This window comes from Etheostoma cragini, chromosome 7 (genome assembly GCF_013103735.1).
Source record: "Etheostoma cragini isolate CJK2018 chromosome 7, CSU_Ecrag_1.0, whole genome shotgun sequence".
Lineage (NCBI taxonomy): Eukaryota > Metazoa > Chordata > Actinopteri > Perciformes > Percidae > Etheostoma > Etheostoma cragini.
Window position 1 is genome coordinate 20,645,978 of NC_048413.1, and position 23,255 is coordinate 20,669,232.

Sequence of the window (23,255 nt, forward strand, 5' to 3'; positions counted from 1 at the left end):
ATGATTCTTGTGCTCTAAACAATGCCGGGGCAGACAGACGGGAAACGTTTGCTGATCGTTATGTGACAAAATCACACATGGTAAGAAAAAAATTGAAGTGTAGGTAAAAAAAAAAAAAAAAAAAAAAAAAAAAAAGGAAAGACCTGAAGACAGTGCTGACATCAAGCAGGCCGCTGTTTGAGAGAAGCGACGGCCGTTTGGATTCTTTTTAAGTCTTTCCAATTTGAAATGGGTGCGTCGGTCAGTTTAAAGATGATGAGGATGGCAGTGAGATGAAGACGGGTAGGTCTTTACATTTCTCTCCATATCTTGACAGGCAGGTCATTGCAGGTTATAGAGGAGGAGGAGGAGGAGGAGGAAGGCTGGCGGGCTCTCAGTAGATATCGGGGAGATCCTGGTAGTTCCTATTGAAGTAGCCACCGGTGTAAAGCCAGCCCTGGGAGTTGGTGTATGGGTTGGTGCCCATCTGGAACCACCTGACACACACACACACACACACACACACAAACACACACACAGATTACCAGTAAGTACCTGCTTCATGCATCACATAATGTGTAGTGCGATCCAAAAAAAAAAAAAAAACGAGACAACAACTTTAGCTATTGTTGTCTTGTTGAATTTTTACTGTGTGATTATTAATTGATATTTATTTTAATATGTATTATTAATTTATATAGTAACTAGCAAGTGAAGGATGAAATCTCTGCAAATGAGAATACAGTTTTAGGTTGTTATCAGCAAATGCAGAATTCTGTCATCTGTTCCGATTTCATTTAAAATATTTAGTAGTTACATAACATTCTTACTACTGTTTCTATCTTGACTGTTTCCATCATTGTTCCTAATCTGAATGTTGCTCAAAACAACAAAGCTCAAAACAATATAGTTATATTATGTTTGTACTAGTCTATAGAGCTTTTCACAGATAAAGCTAAACAAACATTCTAAATCGACCCGCGTTGGTTTCATGCTGCACTGTATGTGAGTGGCATCAACTGACAGGAAGCTAACAAGGGTCCAGGCTGTTGCCTAGCAATAGCATTCTATTGAAAGGTCTATATGCTTGATGTTCCTCTTCCGGGATTGCTCCGGTGCAGCAGGAATTTCCGCCAGATACGTTTATTTTTGCCAATGTCCGTTTCCTTCCACATTTTTTGTGTGGGAATCTTAAACTCTGGTGGATTTGAGGACCATGGTTGAGTGCTCCTCAGATCTCTGCAGGGTAAACTGAGACATCTAGCTAGACTACTTGTCCAAAAGGAGTTTTCTCTCGCACAACTATTTTCCAGCGGCTCCGTGCAAAGCAGTTCCATGTGATTGTTTCATAGGAATGCGAATAAAGCAGAGCATGTTTTTCTCCCACCCTGGAATGCTGTGTGGACTAGCAAAACCCTCCTCCGCTCCACAGCATGCGGATGGTCTGGCAAATGGAGACTATGTTTGTACCATCTGTATGTTTAATTGAATGTTTGGGAGCATTTACAGTATGCGTTTTCCCACCTAGTAGACCACTCATCCTCATCCTTGGCTCTCTCCTTTCTGGCAGCTCTCTGTTTCTCCTCCAGTCTCTCCTTCTCCGTAGTGGCCTCATCTGCAAAAGAACAACAGACACAAACAGTAGATCGTACCATTTAGCTCAGTAAAAGAGACTTGTGCTAGAATACATTTACAATTGCAAGGTAGTAAAGTTGTTTGCATCTTTTTTTATAACTTGATAACTCACATATACTGCGTTCCATTTGTACTCGGAACTCCTGAGGTAAAGCCCAATAAAATAATTAAAGAAAAAAAGATGACATGGGGGGTTGACACAGATGCCCAGCAGATGGCAGCCTTGTCTTTTCATCTATTCTTTGTATCCCATGAAAAGTAATTTAAGACATTTCAGATGTTTCTAATTCAGCAGAAATGTAGCATCACAAGAAAGTTACGTCACTGAGAGTCAGTCAGCTGTAACGTCTGATTATACATTTATCTTTGTAGGTTTCTGCAGGCCATTGTTGCCAAACAACTCAGAAATCAGAAATCCATTGATAAGGTGTTATTTAAATTGAAATCAAATTACCCATGTTGCCATTCTCCATGGCTCTGATGTCAGGTCTGAAGCGACAGTCCGTGGGGGCCAAGATGGCCTCCATGCCAGGCTCCAGCTCATTGAGAGACATTGTAAAGTTTGTAAAGTTGTACATCTGTGCAAGTAAGAGAGGGAATTAGGAATAATTAAATGTGTGTTTGTAAAGGTAGTTATGAGTGAAAAATGTTTGCTTAATTCAGGCACATTTAGCTGCTATATCTAATATCTGCTCAACCATTGTAATTGAAATCCCAAAGTATCATTATTGTTTTGTTATAAATCCTTTGATTAAAGTAGCCCATTTACTGCCTTTTTTGTGAGTCCATTAGACCTTTTGTAGCAGAGTGTATTGTGTGCATTTTTATTTCTTACCACAGCAGAGTGTGCTGGCCTGGATTCTATCCTCCACAGCAGAGTGCTTCCTGGTACAACGGAAACAGTCTCCTGGACGTCGGGCATGTCGTCTGCGTCATCGTTCTCTGCTCCCTCCTGCTCCTCCTGGAATTAATACACTTTATTGTAACTGCTGTTAATATGTTCAGGGATCAACTGCAGCTTCTTATTAGAAGTGACTTTGTTTATACTGTATCTACAGGATGCGCGTGTGACGGTCTGAGTAGTCTATATCCGTTCAACTTCCAGGATTGGTCCGTTGCCGTCGGAAATTCAGCCGCATGTCACTCTTGACAGCCGAGTGTCAGTCACCCTCCGCTTTCTTTGCGCTTAGCGCCGTCCAAGACTATTGTGATTGGTTTAAAGACATGCCAATCAACCAGAGCCTGTTTTTTTCCCCATCCGCAATGTTGTGTAAACTAGCGAGACACTCCTCCGCAGCGTTGTGCTAGACTACTGTCTGACAGGTCTTTCCAAACCCACCAGGACAGCTACATGCATGTTGCAGCTACACTACAAATAACCACGCAGACTAAAGCTGGATAGCACACACACAAGCCTGTTGGTTTATCTGCATGAGACCACACCACACAGAATGTTGGCGACACCAACAGGAAATGATAAATAAATAGGACAAACACCATAAATAATAAGACAACAATTATAGAAATAATGATGGCTAAAAAGGATATCCGATCCTGTTTTAGATTAAAGAAACAGCCAGTGCCAAAACACAGTGTTTCTAACTTGTTCTCACATTTTTGTGCTTCTTGTTGTCTCCTTTCCTCTCTGACTTCTTGTGGGCCTCATAGGCCTGAGGGTCCACACTCCACATGCACTCGGTCCACTTTCCATAGATCACACAGTGTTTCTTTTTACTGGACAGAGAGAAAGACAGAACACAGAAGGGAGAAGAAAAAGAAGAGGGAATAATGGGAGGATGAGCGTCAAAATGAGGAAACAAGAGAAAGGAAAAGGCAAGAGAAGACGGCAGTATGAAGAAACAGTATGGGAAAGAAAAGAATGTTATGGAAAAGAGGCCGACCGAGGAAAAGAGAATGCATGTGAGTGAAGAACAAGGACAACATAAGGAAGAAAGGATAGACAGACGGGGGAGAGAAAGAGGTGATACAAGTAAGAAAAGGAAGATTAGCAACTTTCTAAACTTGACATTCTATATAATACAATATGCATAGTGTAAGTGACATAGCTACAGTATATACAGTAAGAACACACTCAAACCTTTTATCCTGGATGTATCCCTCCACTTTGTGCAACTCTTTGCCAAACATGCCACAGGGCTTGAAATTCAACACACACTTGTCTCCAGTGCTGCAGAAGAAAAGAGGAGAGAAGAACCAGTTCATATCTCTTAGCTTTGTTTTTTTTCTAGAATGATGGGGAACTGAATGTAAAAAGTTAAATTAAATATCAAATCCTTGACTGGCGTATTGGAACTTTTTATTGTTTTGTTTAAAAAAAGATTACATAATAAAACCATCTAATAAACATTTCCATTGACAGAATTTTATTAAGTTAAGATAAAAGGGGTATGCTCCAAAAATGACAATTACATCAAAGTCTCTTAAAGTACTCACAGAGTGCTTTTATTAATTTCGATTACCAGTATAATTAGTCTTATTTAAACCATCGTTAGCAGTGTGATGTTGTGACACGGGTTTAACAGCCTGTACCCAGACGAAACTATACAGAAAATCAGTGCATATAAAAAGAAAATGCCAATCAAGCCTTTCCTGTTTGCTATGCAAGACACTTATCCAATCTGTGCAACAGTAAAGCTCAGCGCCAAAAAACTGTGCAAGATTTGTCGGCTTCGCAGCTAATGTGTGAATCTGTGCAACTGTGTTGTGAAGATGACACAGCGCGTGACAGAAATAGGGATAATAAAAGCCTTGCAGAGCTTCCCTGGATAAATAAAGGTTTTAAAAAGACACACAGAGAATAAACACGCGGCAGTCTTTAAGTATCAGAGTAAACACTGTGACAAAGTAAATGAAGGCGTTGGACTGGAAGAAGTCAGACATCACCTTGGGCTTTAGGAAATTATGATGAGCATTGTGTCTGGGTTGCCATTGGTTTACCATGTCAGTAATGCCTACAACTGACATGCTTTAACAGGAAATAAATGAACATCACAAGCTATATTCTCCATGTATAGGCTTACCTGTGGTTGACTATTTCCACTGTGCCATATTGCTCTATCCATAGTTTGCCAAGGATGATATTGTGTACACAGCAGAAAGGGTTACTCCATGTGTACCCCTCGTTGTGCCTGGAGAGGATAAGAAAGAAAGAAAGAAATTAATAACATGAAAGAATGACAGAAGGGATAAAACAGAAAGAGCGGGAGGCAGAACATTAGAAAGAGGAAAGAAAAGCAAAGATGAGGAACTGATTTTGGATCATAAAACTGTGATAATACCACACACACACACACACACACACACAAACGTTTACACCAGTGTTGCTCATGGACTCACTTGAGTAGCTCTAGTGTAATGGTTCCCTTAGGCTCAGCCTCAACGCTCTTGCCCCAGAACTTGAGTTTGGGGTAGATGGAACCGTGGAAGACGAAGTCCCCGACCAGACTCTCTGCATGGAAGGCACTGACTGGGGGATGATGGGAGACCTGCTCTGACACTAGCCGAAAACCCTGATCCTCTCTGTAGACGGCAGTGGCGAAGAGGAAAGATCAGCAAACTGTTAAAACTGGGTAACCCCGGAGCACCTTGTTATCAGAGTGGATACAGCACACGCCACATAACCACACCGTGCAGTGTAGGGGTGTTGGAAAAAATTTTGAATTATGTAAGAATGTGATTTTTGTCTTAGTTTCTGAATTGATTTTCTCTTCAGTGTGCGTGTGTGTGTGTGTGTGTGTGTACCTGGTGAGTTCATAGGTCTCTCCCAGCAGAGGGTTAAAGGGTTTTCCAGTTCTGTCCCACTGAGACGCAACTGCCGACACAGCAAAAGCAGCTACTGCCTGAAGACAATTTACAGATCCTGTTAGCGAGTGTGTGAGTCATGACAATGTTCATATGCGTGTGTGTGTGTGTGTGTGTGTGTGTGTTTCTATTTTTATGTGTTCTCATACTGTATCAATCCTTTGCAGCTGTGCTTTTACATTAAGTGTGTTTGTTGTGTGTAAGGGTTCTCATGCAAGTTGGTCAATTGATCAAATACACTGGAGATCATTGGTTATAGTACGGGCCACCATGCCAAATGAAACAACCTATTGGTTTTATTATGAACATCATCATGCATTTCTTTTATTACACCACCAGTGCAATGGTTTCCATTCACTGATTGCTATTAACTGTGCATGTCAGAGTCAAACATGCAAGTGAAATAAACTAATTTAGGTTAACTTATCAAGCCCTGATTCCTGGACCTTTCTCAAACACTTTATTTGTGTGGCTCCCTTTACTTGCATTATTTATTGCATTGTATAGTAAAATATTATATTTACCTTAAGAAAAAAGCGGTTAAGTCTGTCAGAATGTGGTCAGCGCTCATAAAAGAATATCAAAACTTGCATCCAGATACAGTAAAAAAGATACAGCTGGCTGGGATAACTAAAGGAGATGCACTAATGCTATCACTTTTGTGTATGTGTGCGAGTGTGTGTGTGTGTGTGTGTGTGTGTGTGTGTCTGACCTGCATGCGTTCTATGGAGTTGGACATTGAGCAGGCTCTGTTGATGAGGTATGTGTGTTCCATGTATTCTGAAATCCTCTGCAGGAAGCTCAGAGGCTCGTTGAAGACGATGGGCATTGTGATCTTAGAGAGTTCCTGTGGAAAGCAAACAATGAAGTCGGTATTTTTAGAGTCAACCCTGACTAAACCGTTCACGTTCCAAATAATTAGAATGTCTTAAAAGCTCTCCATCCCGGACCCACTGGCCCTATTTTAATAATCTTAGGCTAAAGGGTAAAGCACCTGGCACAGGTGTGTTTAAGGAGTGCGCATATCCACTTTTGCTAGTTTAATGGCTGAAAACAGGGTCCTTGCGCCAGGCGCATGGTTGAAAAAGTTTGGAAAGGTAGTGTCTTAATTAATCATAAAGGGTTTTAGACGTATACAATAAACCAATCAGCGTCATCTCCCATTTCCTTTAAAAGCCAAGCGCATTTGTACCATGGCACATTGCTATTATCATGGCAGAATTTTTTTATTTTTTATCTTTTGCATGATTTTGTGCTACTGCGCAATCCCTGTGTGCGTAACAAGCATAATGTGCGCAGTCAGAGCAAGGGCATTTTATTAATGCGCTGTAAAAATAACAACAAAATGCTGCGTTATTGACTTCAGACCAATGGGGCAATCACTTTCCGCTGCCTCAAGATAGCAGTACGCCAAGAATGCACCTGCACACACCTCCCTGTAAGACCAGCACGCCCATGGGAACACAGACGGACGTATTTCCTATATAAACGATGTGGGCGCAGGATGGGAAACTAACAACTGCCTCGGTCCTAAACTAGCAAAGACCCTTGTGAGGGGGCTTTGCGCTACGCCGGGTGCAAGATTGGGCCCACCAAATCTGACAAATACAAAGACATCTGTTGATGTAATAAACAAGATATAGGTAATAATAGGTACTACTGTCTACTAGTCTGAGACAGTGTGACTTAATCATTAAACATATCAAACTGTCAAGTTTGACATAGAGTAAAAGTTTAAATTAAAAGAAAACTGAATGTACAAAAAGCAACATTTAAATTGCGTCTGGAAATTGGCAGGCCCTTACCAGTCCGATGCATTTCTTCAGGATGCTCCAGACACTGATAGTGTTTCTAGAAAACATGGCCGCAGGTAATGATGTCCTGAAATGAAAGAAAATAAGAAATAACCGTATCATACATGTTACCCATTCTAACCAGCATGTAAACATAGAGGCCTCAATGAAAAGAAGGGAGAGCACTGCTTCGCTTGGGAGCACTTTAAACATATTTTATACAGTCTATGTTTAAAACTCACAGAAGAAAGTAGTAGCGTTTGTAACTTGTAAAATTAAATGAGAAATTGATGTCATACAATTTTTTTATTTAAAAATAAAATTTGTGAACAGTGTGATTCGAGATGCCATTTTCTAACGATTAATCGCTCAGGCCTGTGACAGACCCTAGATTTCATAAACATTAAGGCACACTTTCCTAGAGTGCTCTAGCAGAAGTGGTAATCTTCCATCACTGCAATTACATAAAAGTAATTTGGCAGTATAAGTCAGATACTTTTATTTATGAGTCAACAAAGTAAGTACCACACCTAAAGCAATATTGTTTTTTCTTGTTTATTTTATGCTATATCTAGTAGAGGCATGATCATATTCCACAGCTGGAACAATGTACAAGCAGAATAAGTTTTAAAAATAAAATAAATAAAAAAAGTTTTTAGCAGGATATCCCCTTTCCTGAGAACCCTGCATTTACTGTACAACACCAGTGAGCTTTTCTTTGCATGTGATAAATATTTTCATATGTACACTAGTCCCGCCAGACCTATCACATCGCTGTGTCCACCCTGGAGAACACTCTGGCTGAACCCACTGTTCTGTACATTATCATTCTGGTATAGGCGGAGAAAAAAAAGTTCTGACTTGTTTGTATTTCTTTTAACCACTCACAATCTTCTTGAGCAGCACCAAGCCCCAGATGTTAGGAGGGAACTTGTTTTAGTAGAACATTTGCATGTGGGTAGGTGATCCCTGGGATTAAAATGTCTAAATCCCCACAAACATTCTTTACAAAACAACTATTAACTGAAAGAACAAAGGCAGGCCTGCCTTATTGCACCGTTTACATCTTTGCAAAACTTGCCATTTTCAGCATGTAGATTGCTAGCTCTGAGGTTTTTGTTGTTTCTTGTAGCGACATAGATTTTAAAAAAGGTATCACGAAGATAACATAAAAGAAGGAGAATGCGGTGTGAAATATGCATTAGATGGCAGGCCTATACCCAAAGTCTACATCTCATGAGTAAGCTATATTTTACAATACAGAAACAAAAATGTTAGCTTACTTACAGCTTCCAATTAATTTGCCCGTAACAATGGCAGCTTCCAGTTAGGGTATGTTAGAATAAATTTCAATGAAAATTATTTGAAAATCAGAAGAAATACAGCTGGTTCCCCAAAAAAAACATTTAACTTAATGATTACGAGTTTTGACCTTGCCCAACACATTACTGGTACTGGTTTCAGCGGGAGGCTTCTGGAGACACTGACACAAATGGAATGTGGTGCAGGAATGCAGCGGTACCTGTGTTTCTTGATGCCATTCTCCTGTGGCACCGATCCGTTGTTCTTCTGACTGCTGCCGTCAAACACCACGGCATCTTTGTAACTGGCCTCTGACACCCCTTCATACGACTCGTCCGAATCCAGGCCTGTGGGAAAGAAAATGGGACGTACGTTACAGTAACAAATCTTGCAACAACCGATGTTCTGTGTAAAATACCTGCTCATTCCCCAGTGTAATAAAAAGCCACACATCGGGCTCCAGGACTTTTCTGGCAGTTGATGTGGGGTCAAATATTGATATTTTCTTTGAAATATTGAAACAGTCACAGATAATGAAAGACATTTGCATTCTTTTTTACATCAGGAACTTCCGGCCTGTGTTTGACTGGCAAATTTTATGGATTGCCTGTAACTGGTTAAGCTGACTAACGTGTGTCACTTTAAAAACTCTTTTAATTCATGGAAATAATATATGCCGGGCTAAATAATGGTTGAATGCATATAAACGGCTATGGTGTAGCCATATGGAACCACAGCACCTTATTTGAAAAATTGCATTAGTTGCAGTAAAATATTGGAAATAAAATAAACACAATGTACCTGACAATATCATGTAGTGAGAAAAAAATCTAAATTCAAAGCTTAAACAGATAACAGACAAAATACAAAAAACTCCATAACGAAAAATTTGAGCGATATATCACTAGACTTCCTCACTGCAAAACCACACCAGTCATAAATAAACACACTTACAGTTTTTTTAGACGGTCTAGTTTTTAGGATTCAGCCGTAATTGTTTACAAGAAAACATGCTGTTGGTGACCTACACCTGGATAGTAGCCAGATCATAAACATGGAATTGTATCGCCACGTACCAACTCATGTACCCACGCCGTCGATTCAACCCAGGACCATAAATTGGGCTTTATACTTAAATGAGGAGTCTGCAATTGTTATTAATGTTTGCAAACATATAATACAGGTAATGTAAGAAAGTATATTAACTTGCAATTCTGCCAACTGCTGCAAATCTCTGTACATTTGTATAAACACATACAATAATTTGACAATATCCTCTAAGCCTCTGTAGCTGCCATAAAGCGACCAGTACTCTGTGATGAAAGCTAATTTAGTCTTGCTTTCTACAATTCAACATTGAAAAAAGTGATTGAATTCAAGAATATAAATTTATTCTGAAAAACAAATCAGCAAGAAAATGTATGTCATTTTTATTAAATTTAAGTATACCTACAGTATGTCTAAAATAGGAGGTCCAATGAGGGAAAAAAAACTAGATATATACAGCCAAGCCGGAAGCCACCTGGTGCTGATCACAGCTAACCCTGTGCATTTGTACAAATGAATAATACATCTTCCCTCGTCTGCATCCGTCTCAGATTAGTAAGATGATCATCATCATAATGACACAAAGACAGGTGGGGAGACGCACACAAACACATTTTATTTATAGCTGCATGGAAACAACAACCTGCATAAGACATAATAACCAATGAAAAACAATGATGATAATTGCTCACAGAGAACACCACCCTTATTTGACCTGCCCTTCAATCCAGCATGGACAATCAAACTACTGAATAGACACAAAAGGCTGGTAACTATGATGGTTCTACCACAGTAAAATGTCCAATGGCTCGAACATCCATGGTGTTTACATGCTCTTGTTTCTCATAATTATATCCCGGGATTCATTGCTGCTCAAACCACTATACGGCTTTGAATAACAACATAAGTCAGCGTTTCTCAAAATGAGAGAAGTCACTCCAACTTCCGGGTGTTTAAGCAAGTTTTAAAACCAAGGAAGAATCGAAGAATCAAAGAATCTATAACGCTCTCCAAACAAAATGCATCTGTTCTAAGCTCATCCTTCCACAGTCTGTCAAGTCAGTCCCCTGGATTGCTACTCAAGCTACACCTCTCATAGTAAATATAACCATGATGACACAGAGGGACACAGAACTAATGTATAACATCCTCGTGACTCAGCACAACCCAGCAAGTCTATAATTTAGTAATTAGCTAATGCATGGATATCAGACACCTAATGACTATAACATTAGCATGCAAAGCGTCCCATTGGTGTTGGGATGAATGCTTGTCTGATCGCTCCACAGTGGCAGAAATCTGAAACCAAATAATCATAAATACAATTCAAAGATTCAAATCAAGATTCATTTACAGTTTTTTTATGAATTGCTAAAACGCTGATTCCCATTTTCTCAACCAAATGCTCAATGGCCAAACCCTATTTGTTGAATCGATCACTCTTTTGGCAAAACCTTTAACACATTCTTACTTGCCAAAAACACATTTCACACGGTGATGCAATTGTGTTGAAAAGCGTAACCACGGGCAGCAAAAGTTAAACACAACTACAACACAGTTGTTGTCGTTCAGAGAGCACAGACGTGATGCTGAGGCAGAATTACATGTAATCTTACACTGACTTTGATATTGTGGTTTCACAATATTTTTTCGTGTACTGTCATGTGCTTTTCATTTTGTTTTTTTTGTTCTTTGGCCTTTTCCAGTTGGACTACTGTATTGTTCTACACATACAGTCTATGTTTAAAACTCACAGAAGAAAGTAGTAGCGTTTGTGATGCAGGCGACTTGTAAAATTAATTTTTACATTTACATTTTTTTAATGAGAATTGATGTCATACAATTAGACCTGCTATTCTGTGAAAAGCGTTGTAAGATAACTGTTGTGATTTGGCGCTATATAAATAAAATTGAATTGAAAAAAATTCAATAAAGATTTTTTATGACTTTGAGCAAAGAAAAATAGCTTTCAGTAATAAGCAACCTTCAAAGTTAGCACTTCAAAGTGAACTAGCTGTTAAGGAACAGATTGTATAGCCTACAGCCTAGTCTTTTACAATGCAACAAACTTTTTTTAATTACTTTCAACCTTTTTGTAACATTGCTGTTTAACTGTTTAAGATCAGAGTATTAATTGATCAGAATGATTTTGTTGGTAAAGGGTTAAATGGTTAAATATTAACATCTCTAATACAGGGTGTTGTTGACATTACTGATCACGACCGAAAGCAGACCTCTGAATTATTGAACTTTTCATCAGACTAAGGCAGGTTAGGTTCCATTGGATGGTATTATGATTCTATGATGGAGACAAACAAAACAGACCATCGAATTAGGAATTACAGCCTCTTGCAGCAAAACTAATTACAAAATAAGATCCATATAAACATTAATATAGAGTATATTACTTGGTAATATGATCTACTAAGGGCATGAGGGATTTGTCTCACTGAGGAAGAACTTTCTTTTTTTAACTTGGACAGAAAAATCTGTACAAACTGCTGCAACGTTTTGGCTTTTCTTTAAGATCTTGACTTTCACGGTCTAAGACCGTGAAATAATTTCATCCATTAGAAGCCAGCAAATTTAGACACAGACACAGACACACACACACACACACACACACCTGTGACGGCGTCGTAGAATTCATCCTCATTGTTCATCTTCTAGAGTCAAAGCCGACCAGTCGTTGAGGATAGATGTATAACTTCTAGCACATGTTCCTTCTGGTGGCGACCCCTCAGATTTCTTCAAGAGGGAGACCTGTCAATTGAGATCCCGTTGGAGCGTCACTATGGCAACAGCACAATATCCAGGGAATGTCCCAAAGTATGATGCCGTTTTTTTGCAGATGGTTTCAGTTCATCAGAGCAAATCGGCTGTTTGACTCCCAGACAGCACATGAACAGGTGACGTAACTTCTGAGTTCAGGTTGTGTCCCTTTAGCTTTGTCGAGAGAAGCAAATTTGTGACCTGTAGAGAGACAAACAGGTGTTTTCAGTTTCTTGTGTTTTACTATGAAACTTGTGTTACCAAGAGCCAACGTCAGGACTGACATGCCCTGGACTGACTGATAGTATGTGACGTAAATCTAAATCTTAAGTTATGTATTTTTCTTTATTAAGCAGAATTTTGGGTGGGGGGGGGGGGGGGGAAACATATCACTACCTTTATTTTTTACAAAACATCTGTAAAAAGAATGAAGGAAAACACACGATGGGAAAATTATTTATTAGCCCACATTAAAGCAATAATTCTGTATATTGACCTCACAAGCTACAAATACTGGCCATATTATTAGTAATTTCCCTACTATTTCATAGTTTTCAGATGACACAAAAAGGGTAATTCCCAGCTATTTAGGCTACTAGCTGAAAATCTGCTGAGTCTGGCTAAGTGACAGTCTTGTCCATCATGGCCCACTGAGTTGAAACAGAGAGTTTTCTAGTGCAGTAGTTACATAATCGGAACATCATTGTCACAGTCTGGGTCTTTGTTACTTTCTGTTTGGAACATTGGCTCTTCATCATTTTGAACCCAAGACCCCAAATGGCCTTTAATTTTCAAATCCCAAAAGTAAAAATTTTAATATAGTTACAAATGGTTCCTTAAGAAACCAAACAGCATAATCTAAAAAAAATGCAGTAACACAGCAGGTTGAAAAAGTCCATCGAACAGCAATTGCTAAACAATTTGCGTTGAAGTCTGCACGATTTGGGGAAAAATATAAAATCAATTTTTTTTTTAGCCTAGAATTGATATCACAATTCTCTGTTACGATTTTTTGTCACGAAGTGTAATGTTTACACATGAACCATGACAAAACAAATTGGCAGCACCAAACTGATTTTTTTGCCACCTACAGCACATTGCGCATCACCACAAGCCCAAAAAAAAAAAAAGAGGCTTCAATGAAGAGAAGGAAGAGCATTTTTTCTCACAAAATGTAATGTTTATTGCACAAATGATAATCAAGATTATTTTGATGAATAATGAGATCACGATTAATTATCCCAATCATTTGTTCATTTTACCCATTACAATTTGTTTTTTCACATAAGGTAGTGAAACAGCTTATATGCTATTTAAAACTGCTTTCACATCCATATTGTGCTAGAGATCTTCTACTAGTCCAGACTTAAAAATCATATCTCTGTATTTTTCGGTTGAATGGTGAATCATGATATTTACCACTATATTTTTTTTTACAAAGTGGGCTAAATGTTCCGTTTAAGGTCAAAGCCACTTTTCACAAGCTCTTTAATTAAAACAAATTGGCATTAAAATGAAATGCAAAAACAGAGCCCATCTTTTGCCAAGGTCCTGCAAGCTCTGTCTCACACGCTATTAGTCTACGAACTAAAGTTAGTTGCATTCAATCACTTCTTGTGTTTTTTGTGCCGTGGCCGCCACAATAACAGAGAGTTACCAGCGGAAACACTGGTACAAATACAGGTTTCCCTCTCATGCTTAACTATATACAGCTGTGTTAATAACTGTAGACAAATGTCAGAAGTGTGGACCGGCGCGATGTCTCCCCATGTTGCCGGGGTGCTCTGTGTGAGTGAATGGGGGCGGGGCTTACTCTGTCCTCTGTGACTGTCTACATCTAGAAACTCAGCTGCACGGTGGAGGGAACTACTGTGACTGGCACGTGATCTAATTTGTCTACAGTTCTTTACTTAACACTAATGACTTGAGCAGGTGGGCTTATTTTTTTTAAATGAAGAAAAGGGTAACAGTCTCATATACCCTTATTCTATATTTTCTTATTTTTCTAACAATGCCCAATGAAGGCTGCATATGTTTTCCCTGCTAAATGATGTTTTCAAAAAATCTAGTTTGTCCTGAGAACTTCCATGTTAACTGAATAACAAAACCTGTAAAATGTGGTTTATTACTGCATAGGTCTCCTGATCAAGCTTCAATAGTCTCCCTTCTCATCACAGCTTCATGTTCATGTTTACATTTCAGGGAGTAACAGGGTTAACATACTTTGCATTCCATTTTTTTTCAACCGGAGAAAGATAGTGAGGGATGTCAAAGAGGAGCTAGAGAACAAAATGTATCTAAAATATAAAGTTACTCAGCATTAGTTAGTCGGTATTCCTACCTTTTTCTCCAGTTTTATTGTCTTTTGGCCCTTCCCAATACCGGTTAAAACCAATTGGTCAAATTATGTTTCTGAATGTAGTTTAGAACATTATACTTGGCCATGTAGTCATGAAAAAACTATTCATAGAATAACTGTAATGTAATGTAAAAACTGTCCTAATTAAGACATCACTGACTGTCCTCTGCACTTGCTCTTTTACTCAAAATTACATTATCCTTAATTGGAAATACTACTGTTAATCCACTATTTTTTAATTTAAAAGCATTATAAAATCTTTACATACCTGCAGTGAAATTCTAAGAGATAAATACTTCTGTACAGGCTGTCATTCCTGAAGGTGAAATGCTGTATAAGGGGTGAAACAGTGCTTATTCTCTCTTTCCCTTCCTCTCACTCAACATTTGTCTACAGTGGAAAGGTTGTACCTTTGCCAGTGATAGGGAACGCCTTCAGCACACAAATGAACTTTGGCCAAGGTGTCCACGATCGATAAGGTGACAGAACGGATGACAAGCTGGTATTCAATTGTTCTAACAGCTAATTAAAAGTCCAACCTTGAATGCCTTATTTGTAGTTTGTTGGCTCATTTTAAATCTAAATAAATGTGCTTTATCAAGCCAAATAAAATAATAAATCCAAAACCTACTGTTTCTTACTGTACTATTGAAGCAAGCACTTATACTAACCCTAATTACAAAACAATCAAAAAGAGTAAAGCGATCTAAAATGGGAGTTGACTGCTTATCAGCAAATTACAACAGCCAAAGAATCTACGCAAAACTGCCTGATATTTCCTGTGGCCTCATAATCCCAAAGACCAGGGCACTCTCAAATGCTCAAACATTTCAGTAGTGCCTTGTTGAATCCAGATTGGAGTAAATATGACAATTCTACTTTTTTTTTACTATTTTTAAGTATCAAAACTGTATCCGTCAAGGTTTTCCCAAATTACTGCCAGCTTCTAACGTCGCCAGCTTGTTTACTGCAACATGAACAAGCCTCCAATAGTGATAACCCTTATCACAAATATTTTATCAGTTTTTCAGCACTCAATGTTCTACTCATGTGTTCAAACACAAATCACAAGAAGCTTTAAAACCAGATGTCAATCCAACGGTTATTTAGTTACACCACTTACCAGGAAACAAAAATGCCCCATTCAATTCTCTCCAAATAGTAGTGGTATTCTGAGATTCAGTGGATATTTGACTGTTGTATAATATTAGGGTAAGGTAAACCCTTTGGTAAGCCAAAACAGCAATTTTATTTGGTCCACGTTTGCACTGAAAATCCTCTTTAGGCCTTTGCTCACTCGCATTTGTTTACATCAGACTATCAATTTATTCTAGAGATTAGCCCACAACAATTGTAGAAACAAAAAAAGGATACACAACACCAGGCATGCTAAAAAAACAAAAGATTGAAAGACTTGATTTCAGAGTTTAGCTTCCACAACATCAAGGAGAAGAGTAAAGTCCCCCATCATATTTAAATAATTTGTCATTCCAAATTATTAGTAAAGCCTTCAATCTACCATATTCTACTGGCCCCATGGGCTTTGGCTTGTCATTTTGCCCGTTCAAAACAAACAGGTAATACCAAAGCTTGTTACTGTAGCAACCCTGCTGTTAAACTTTCCAAAGACAAATAACTTTACTGCCAATTATTCAAAACCTCAAATACAAACCTACCAATGTGACTGTTCCATGAATATATCCAGGGTACAGATACTAGACTAGCAACGCCTGTCTCTGCTGTCCTCTGAGGGCTGAAAAAAAAAACATCCAAAGCTGCTGGGACAAGAGAGAGATAACCAGAGAGACAGACAGCGAGAGACGAGGAGACGAAAGCTGTTTCCATGCAAGATGGAGCCCGGTGCTGAGCAATGATACAGCGCACACACCTTTTTCTTTGTCTTTACACACACCTACCTCAATAGATGACACACCGCTGCAGAGTGACAGACGCACACACGCAAAGCAGACCATATAATGCTTTTTGAGTAATTGGGAGCATATAATATGTAGATTGGGAAACAATTCAATTCCAAGTTGCCTGAAACAAATGAAAGATCAGTAGAGTTCAGTAACTAGCATGTGTGTCATCTGAACAGAGTCCTGTCTGGCCAGACGAGTGGCAAAACTATTTGCCTTTTGCAAATAGTTTTTTTCTTGACTTTTCCCAAGAACCATGAAGGAGGGGTCTGTAATGCTGAACATGTCAAAAACAGGTATTGAGACCACAACAACTAGTGTGCAATGTTCATTCAGATTCAGACAAACACTGGTTGTCATTAGTATCAATCTAGGGACATGAATCAAATAATGAGCAAGCTAGCAGTTGTTTTAATTTTGACTCCCTAACTTCTGATCATGAGCACTGACTCTATTTTAATGGACAGCGCATGTGTGACGTCACGCTTTGTTTTGTGGAGATCTGCTATCCATCGAGTTTGTCGTTATGGGCGCAGCCATCCTGGTTGCGGATGTGACAATTTTAGACTAGAGGCAGGAGCAGATTACACTCTATGTTATGTTACACACTGTTACTGGCAATCACTGGCAAAACACCCCCTGCTTTATCACCGATTTTAAAATAATTACAAAAGTGATTATTCTGTGTGGCAGAATACTTTGGCTGAATCTAATTTCTCTGTCTTACCCCTACCCCTTCCCCTTGGTTTTGCGTGTTCACGCGAGACTAAGGGCTGTCCCAATATTCAATTTGATCAAGGGGTAGGGGTGTATGGCTCTTGAAACCATAGAGAGTTAAAGAAAGGACGCAAGCTTACTTAAAAACGTGGGTATATCAATATACATTACACAACAGGCAACAATGGCTGCCAGATCGACCAGAGAGACCCATGAATGTAAGTATATTTGGCTTAAATAATTGATTTAAACATTACGACAGTCTTGTTTTGTGCCCTTTACAGTCCTGTCCATATATACTTGCAACCATGTTCTTAATTGAAACTTTTCTTTAAATCGCTAGCTTGCTATGCTAATCTCTAACCACTAACGTTAACGTTACATTGCTGATTTAAACAACAGTCCCGCATTTCTCTGCCTAGAATGAACTCCATGCATGTCTACAGTTTTAACCATTAGCAGATAATTTCGTCTGATATCCAGCAGCACTGTATCACAGCAACATAGAAAGCAAATGTCAGCTCTCTTCTTCATGAGCTGCTCCTTTAAAACATATCGACATACTACTGTATATCATCTAGGACACATCAGTGCTCCCTGAGGGGAGGGAAATGAAAGCACACATCACAAGACCATCACAGAAGGGAGAGTTTAAATGTCAATAGCCCACAAACGAATTCCTATTAGAGTACTACTGCAAGTATGAAATCGATTTCACTTGACCTTTAATCACAAGACTAAACTTGTCAGAGTACTTCCACTGACTGGAGCAATTTGTAATTGCTAACGTCAACAACATCTACAAGATGCCTGTACTACGAATCAAGATCAACATGCCCTGGATTTCTTTCAGTTAACTAGCTTCACCTAACAACAGCGGTCCCGCACAAGCTGTGTCACGACGGTGGTTAACAACTAGTTCAATCAACCAGGGGTCACTTAAAAGAAGCAAAGTATGCCCAGCATCACCAATCAAAAAACTTCTACCAGAGCCGCATATTTCACATATGACGAGCAAACTATAATTCTACATAAACATCAATAATACAGACAGTTTTACAGGCAAAACAGGAAGGAAAGCTGGCAAAATAAGCCGATGCTGTAAATGCGTAAATCACAACATCACAATATCACTTCCCAATCAGTCAGGTACAATATTTGACCATAATTACACTTGTGCTTTCCATAAACTGTAGTTACTTTAGCCTATTATTTCAGTTGCAACCCTGGCAGGATGAAGCAATCGTGAGATCAAATTAAAAAATATATAAAAACATAATTCAAACCGATGTGCGCATTGGCAACACACGGCTCAAGAACCCAACAGCCTATACGTTATCACGAAGGCTTAACTCACTCAGCCAACATTTGAATACGTTTTTATGTTTATTAATTTAAGGGCAAATTCTCCATCACCAAACTCCAGTTAAATAATCTGTACTTTTATCATCGTAAAACACAAATAGCCTGTAGGTAATTCCCTCTGCTTGAAATCTAGGCCTATTTCTTTCATAAAGATACCCATTAGGGAATCTTAAAGGGGTTGTTGGTCTCCAAATGTTTAGGCTTTTAGGAGCGTGCCTCTCTGTCTTTCCGCGCACCGAGCTCCAGCAGATCCTCTAAAAACGATGACGCCGTTATCAATAGAGTATTCATTGGTCAGTTCGCCGCGTTTTTACACGGGTTGATCTCTAATCGCCAACATAACCTGCCCCCGACCAGGTTAAATTAGATGCATCACAATTCTGTCTAGAACGATTCAATGCTCTGCTGTTAGTTAATCGATTATTTTTTATCGAATCGTGAGGTGCCCAGAGATTCCCACCCCTAGTGTTTAGGAAAAGTTACCACGGTAATTTAACCCAGTAACAAGTGATCCACTGTCGTCATACAGACAACCCTGGGTTGAACCTGAAGATACCTTGTTAACTCCAAATCTTGCAAGGCCTTGAGACTACAAAACTTATGAGAAGCAAGTACTGGCTGCAAGCTCCCCACCAGAGGCTGAAAATGCAACATTGTCAATTAGTCAATTGTTTATCTTTTTGTTTCTCTTCCTAGTGAAGCAAAACAACACACCATTGGATAAAAAGGATAAAACTGGGTGGGGAAAAACAAAGATAACAAAAACATTTACACCATTAGTCAAAAAATGTCCACCAAAGATAATGAGAAAGGGGCATGGTGCAACCTCTAGATTGCATCAGTCATTGGGCCTTGGATTAGGACATCAGCCCAGCAAGTAAATCCCAAATGTGATAAACATCCACACACCCACACAATATTAAAAGTTTAGCCGTGCATTCATACCCAGAACAACTAGAAATCCAAAGATATAAAAAAAAAACAAGACTTCAAGGATTTGATCCAGTGTCCTCTAAAACCAGACCAAACCTTTTTAATATATATTTATGTATGCATGATAAATAAAACTGGGTGAAAAATTATTAGCCAAGAAGCTAAATGTAATTATTAATTAACATAAATAACCACACAACTACACAGATGCATGAGTCAAACTAACAGCAAGTAAATAGCTTCCACAGTGATCATCTGAAAACTATTTGAAGATTTTGAAGGTCGGCTTCACCAGCAACAATACTTCAAGACCTGTTTTTTTCAGAAAATTACTTTTGTTTTACTTGAAAACTAGGCGTAATCCCTGTCCAGAGGACAATCCTAAAGTGTTCATGGAATGACTTTGTATCTCTGCTTCTGACTGAGGTGATGAGTCTGTCCTCTTCATGTTTCTCCCTGCTAGAACTCCCTCTGGGAACCAAACACTGTCTCATTCTGAGCAGGATGCTGGACACACACACACAGAGAGAGAGAGAGAAAAAGAGAGAGAGACACACGCACACCCGTATGTGTGTGAGTCAGCACTGCAATACCTGCTAGAAAAAGAAAAACCTGCTAGGATGTGTCTTCATTTCACACAGGTTTAAAGATAGAAAGTCTGCTCAGCATCTTGCATCGAAACTATGGATCCACCCTTCAACGCCAACACTGAGGCCATTTGAAAAAACAATCACACAAAAGCAAGTTTTGTGACCAACATTGTTCACGACTGTGTTGGCGTGTGACTGGTGTAACTGGATTTCCGCTTGTTCGAGGTGTTCTGGTGGGCCTGGTGAAGATGATTACTGTGTAGTTGATCTGGGTTAACTTGTTGATTGCTTTAGAAGTTTTCAATTCTCTGGACAAGATGCACTTTGACTTTATCTTATATACAATAATTGTGTTTATATTATTTCAGTAACTTTGTGCAGATCACAAAACACTTTGTTGTCTTGTGTTACTAAATAGATGAACATTACCGAGCCCCTTCTTCAGCTTACTAAACGAGTGCTTGTTGATGGTCCTTTACTATAAGTAAAATAGAAAATGAAAAGCTTGCTGCCCAATCACACCTTCTGCCAACTGTACATGGTTCCCTCATTATCCTGACATACTAGTGACAGATAATGTAGTAAAAAAAGGTTTAGAAATTGGTACGACCATCAGGAAATTAATAAAAGATTACCTATATTTCAATTATTATCACCAATATTGGCCAATAATAACATACGTTGATAGAATGGTTGGCATGCAGGCTTCTACTCAGTTTTTTTCCCTGCTGAACAGCATGCACTCCCTATGACTGAGAGCCAAACAAAGCAGAGCAAAACAATACAAAGCCTGTGTAACAAACAGACTTCTGATTGGCTTCCCTGACCGCTCCATCATAAATTATACATACAGTATTGTTTCTCTGTTGCCTGAATGGTTGCCTGGACTAGCATTAGCTCAAACTTTGCCTTTTCCACATGCTGCAACAAGCTGCAGATAAACAAAATCAAGCCCAATGTTATAAAAGACCATTTGTTAGTGCCTTTTGTATTACCGGTATATGATTCACACAGGTCAAACATGATTTAACAGAAAGGACAAATGTATTGGGAATTTCTAAAAATCTTCCTGGAAGACCACAAATTACATTTCAAATCCAAAAATAGAACTTTGGTGCCAAAATACTAGAGGTTTCTGGTGTTACACCTGTTTTAGTGTGTGTTGGTCCTGCCCTCATAGCAATATTCCTCTCAACTGGGTTGAAACCTGGCTTCTAGGACATGCCTTGCAGAATCTCTTTCCTGTTCCCTTAACTTTAACCACTTTAACACTCAACCAACCAAACACTAAATCAACAAACACAGAAACCTGTATCTATCCTGCCTCCCTCTGCTCTTCAGCAGGGTGGAAAGTAGTCCGTTGGTACAATGTGATGCTCCCCAATGGAGAACGTCATCATAGCAACAAATTTAGAAGGTTATTAAAGCACCTTTGGGAAAACGACAAATAAAACAACAGTTGTAATTCCACATAATAACCGTTTCTCCTGTAGCAATGCAATCAGCAGGTGGCTTTGATCATTTCAACAACAAGAATAAAAAAAAATTATAATTTCTAAAAGACTGGAAAACATTTGTAATCAATCTTTACAACTTTGAATGTTATTAAAAGATTCTGATCCATATAACATAAAACATAGTTTTTAATCTGGCAATATTTTCAAGTAGAATACAGAATCCCACACATTTACACTGAAATCTCATGATGAAATGTTAGTTGCAGAGCCTGATGGCTTCTAACCATCACAAGCCAGTTGATGCAGCAGCAATACAATGTGTGCCTCTGAGGGATATGGATACCAGGGAGAGCAGATAAACAGCCTGCTGTGTCAGTGCAAACCTCGATCTGTGTCAATGACCTGCAGTACACCAACATTAAAAGACAAAGCTTTGTTTAGTCTCTGCTGAGAGTTGGATCTACACGGCGATGTAGCCAGTAGTATGCCAAACAGGCAGGGAAACATTCCCACTGTTTGCTGATGCATTTAAACGCCATGAGATAAGTGCTGCTGGTGACCCCTTACACAAGGTTATCTGAAGGGTTTCAGATAGTACTCTCCTTGCAAGACGCATATCTTTTTCTTGAGCTTTATGTGTCTCCCTCACATTTCACTTAGATCAGACTAGGACAGTCGCACTGATAATCAGACCAGATAACTCACTAGTGCTGTTCGAAAATAACGACGTTGAAGCCTGATGACTAGCTAACAGTAGTAAGACATCGATTTATACTTGAACTGTCAAGCTGTGTGTTGTTAGTTAAATCTTCACAGGCAACTTAACAACGTCCCACTCGCTACAGAAGTGCGAGAGTAGAACCCATTACATATGCTATGCTACCGAAACTGCTCGCTAACATTAGCACAAACAGTCTAGCAATTGATCCAGCTTGACAAATCTAAACTTGGCCAATATGTTTAAATGAAATCGAGTCAAATAAACAAGCACATTTGGTAACGTTACTGCTTGTTCTTAACAACACACACCAAGCTGACAGCTCCAACTCTGATAGGACGTCAGGGAGCTTTTTGACAGCTAGCATTAACATTAGCGGGCGGGCTAATAATAATATAAAAGATGGTTAACTATGCTAGCTGAGCTAGTTAGCCACTTTTCTTGTACACAAAATACAAAGCTACGTTTGCGGCTTTGAAAATACAACAGGAGACCATAAACAGAACAGTAAAAGGTAAGTCGTCTTACCTTGACGGTGTGTGCAGAATGAATGTTTTGACAGTTCCAGAGATATGAGTAGATAATCGTGTTGCATTGACACAGAAGCGGAAGTCGCTGGCTCCGGGGGCGTGGTCGATAAATGACCGACATGGTCCAAAGCCAATCAGGTGTACGGCACGAAACACCTGCCCAATAACAATACATGTTGAATTTTAATTTTATCACGTTGCCATCTGCGCTATTACATAAAGTTAAATCTGGATTCATGAAACGCGACCACGTTTCTTTGATCTCATGATGTTTTAAAACTACTTTTGTTTTAATGGTGATATTGGACATTTGTTGG

At 39.0% G+C, this 23,255-nt stretch overlaps 1 protein-coding gene across 3 annotated transcripts; it reads right to left on the reverse strand.

Annotated features, from left to right (window-relative positions):
* Positions 1 to 139: 139 nt before the first annotated feature.
* On the reverse strand, positions 140 to 23,040 carry LOC117948328 (oxysterol-binding protein-related protein 2-like). Of its 3 annotated transcripts, none has more exons than XM_034877922.1 (14): positions 22,937 to 23,040; positions 12,205 to 12,551; positions 8,752 to 8,878; positions 7,242 to 7,317; positions 6,149 to 6,283; positions 5,377 to 5,474; positions 4,972 to 5,154; positions 4,656 to 4,763; positions 3,713 to 3,802; positions 3,228 to 3,348; positions 2,450 to 2,575; positions 2,069 to 2,192; positions 1,504 to 1,594; positions 140 to 476 (listed from the first exon to the last, which is right to left on the reverse strand). In XM_034877922.1, the coding sequence occupies exons 2-14, from the start codon at positions 12,239 to 12,241 to the stop codon at positions 374 to 376; spliced, it is 1,419 nt and encodes a 472-aa protein (XP_034733813.1). In that variant the 5' UTR covers positions 12,242 to 12,551; positions 22,937 to 23,040; the 3' UTR covers positions 140 to 373. The 3 variants fall into 3 exon arrangements, with proteins under 3 accessions (XP_034733813.1, XP_034733814.1, XP_034733815.1); XM_034877923.1 differs by lacking the exon at positions 22,937 to 23,040 and adding an exon at positions 16,386 to 16,527; XM_034877924.1 differs by lacking the exon at positions 22,937 to 23,040 and adding an exon at positions 14,978 to 14,996.
* Between the last annotated feature and the right edge of the window lie 215 nt (positions 23,041 to 23,255).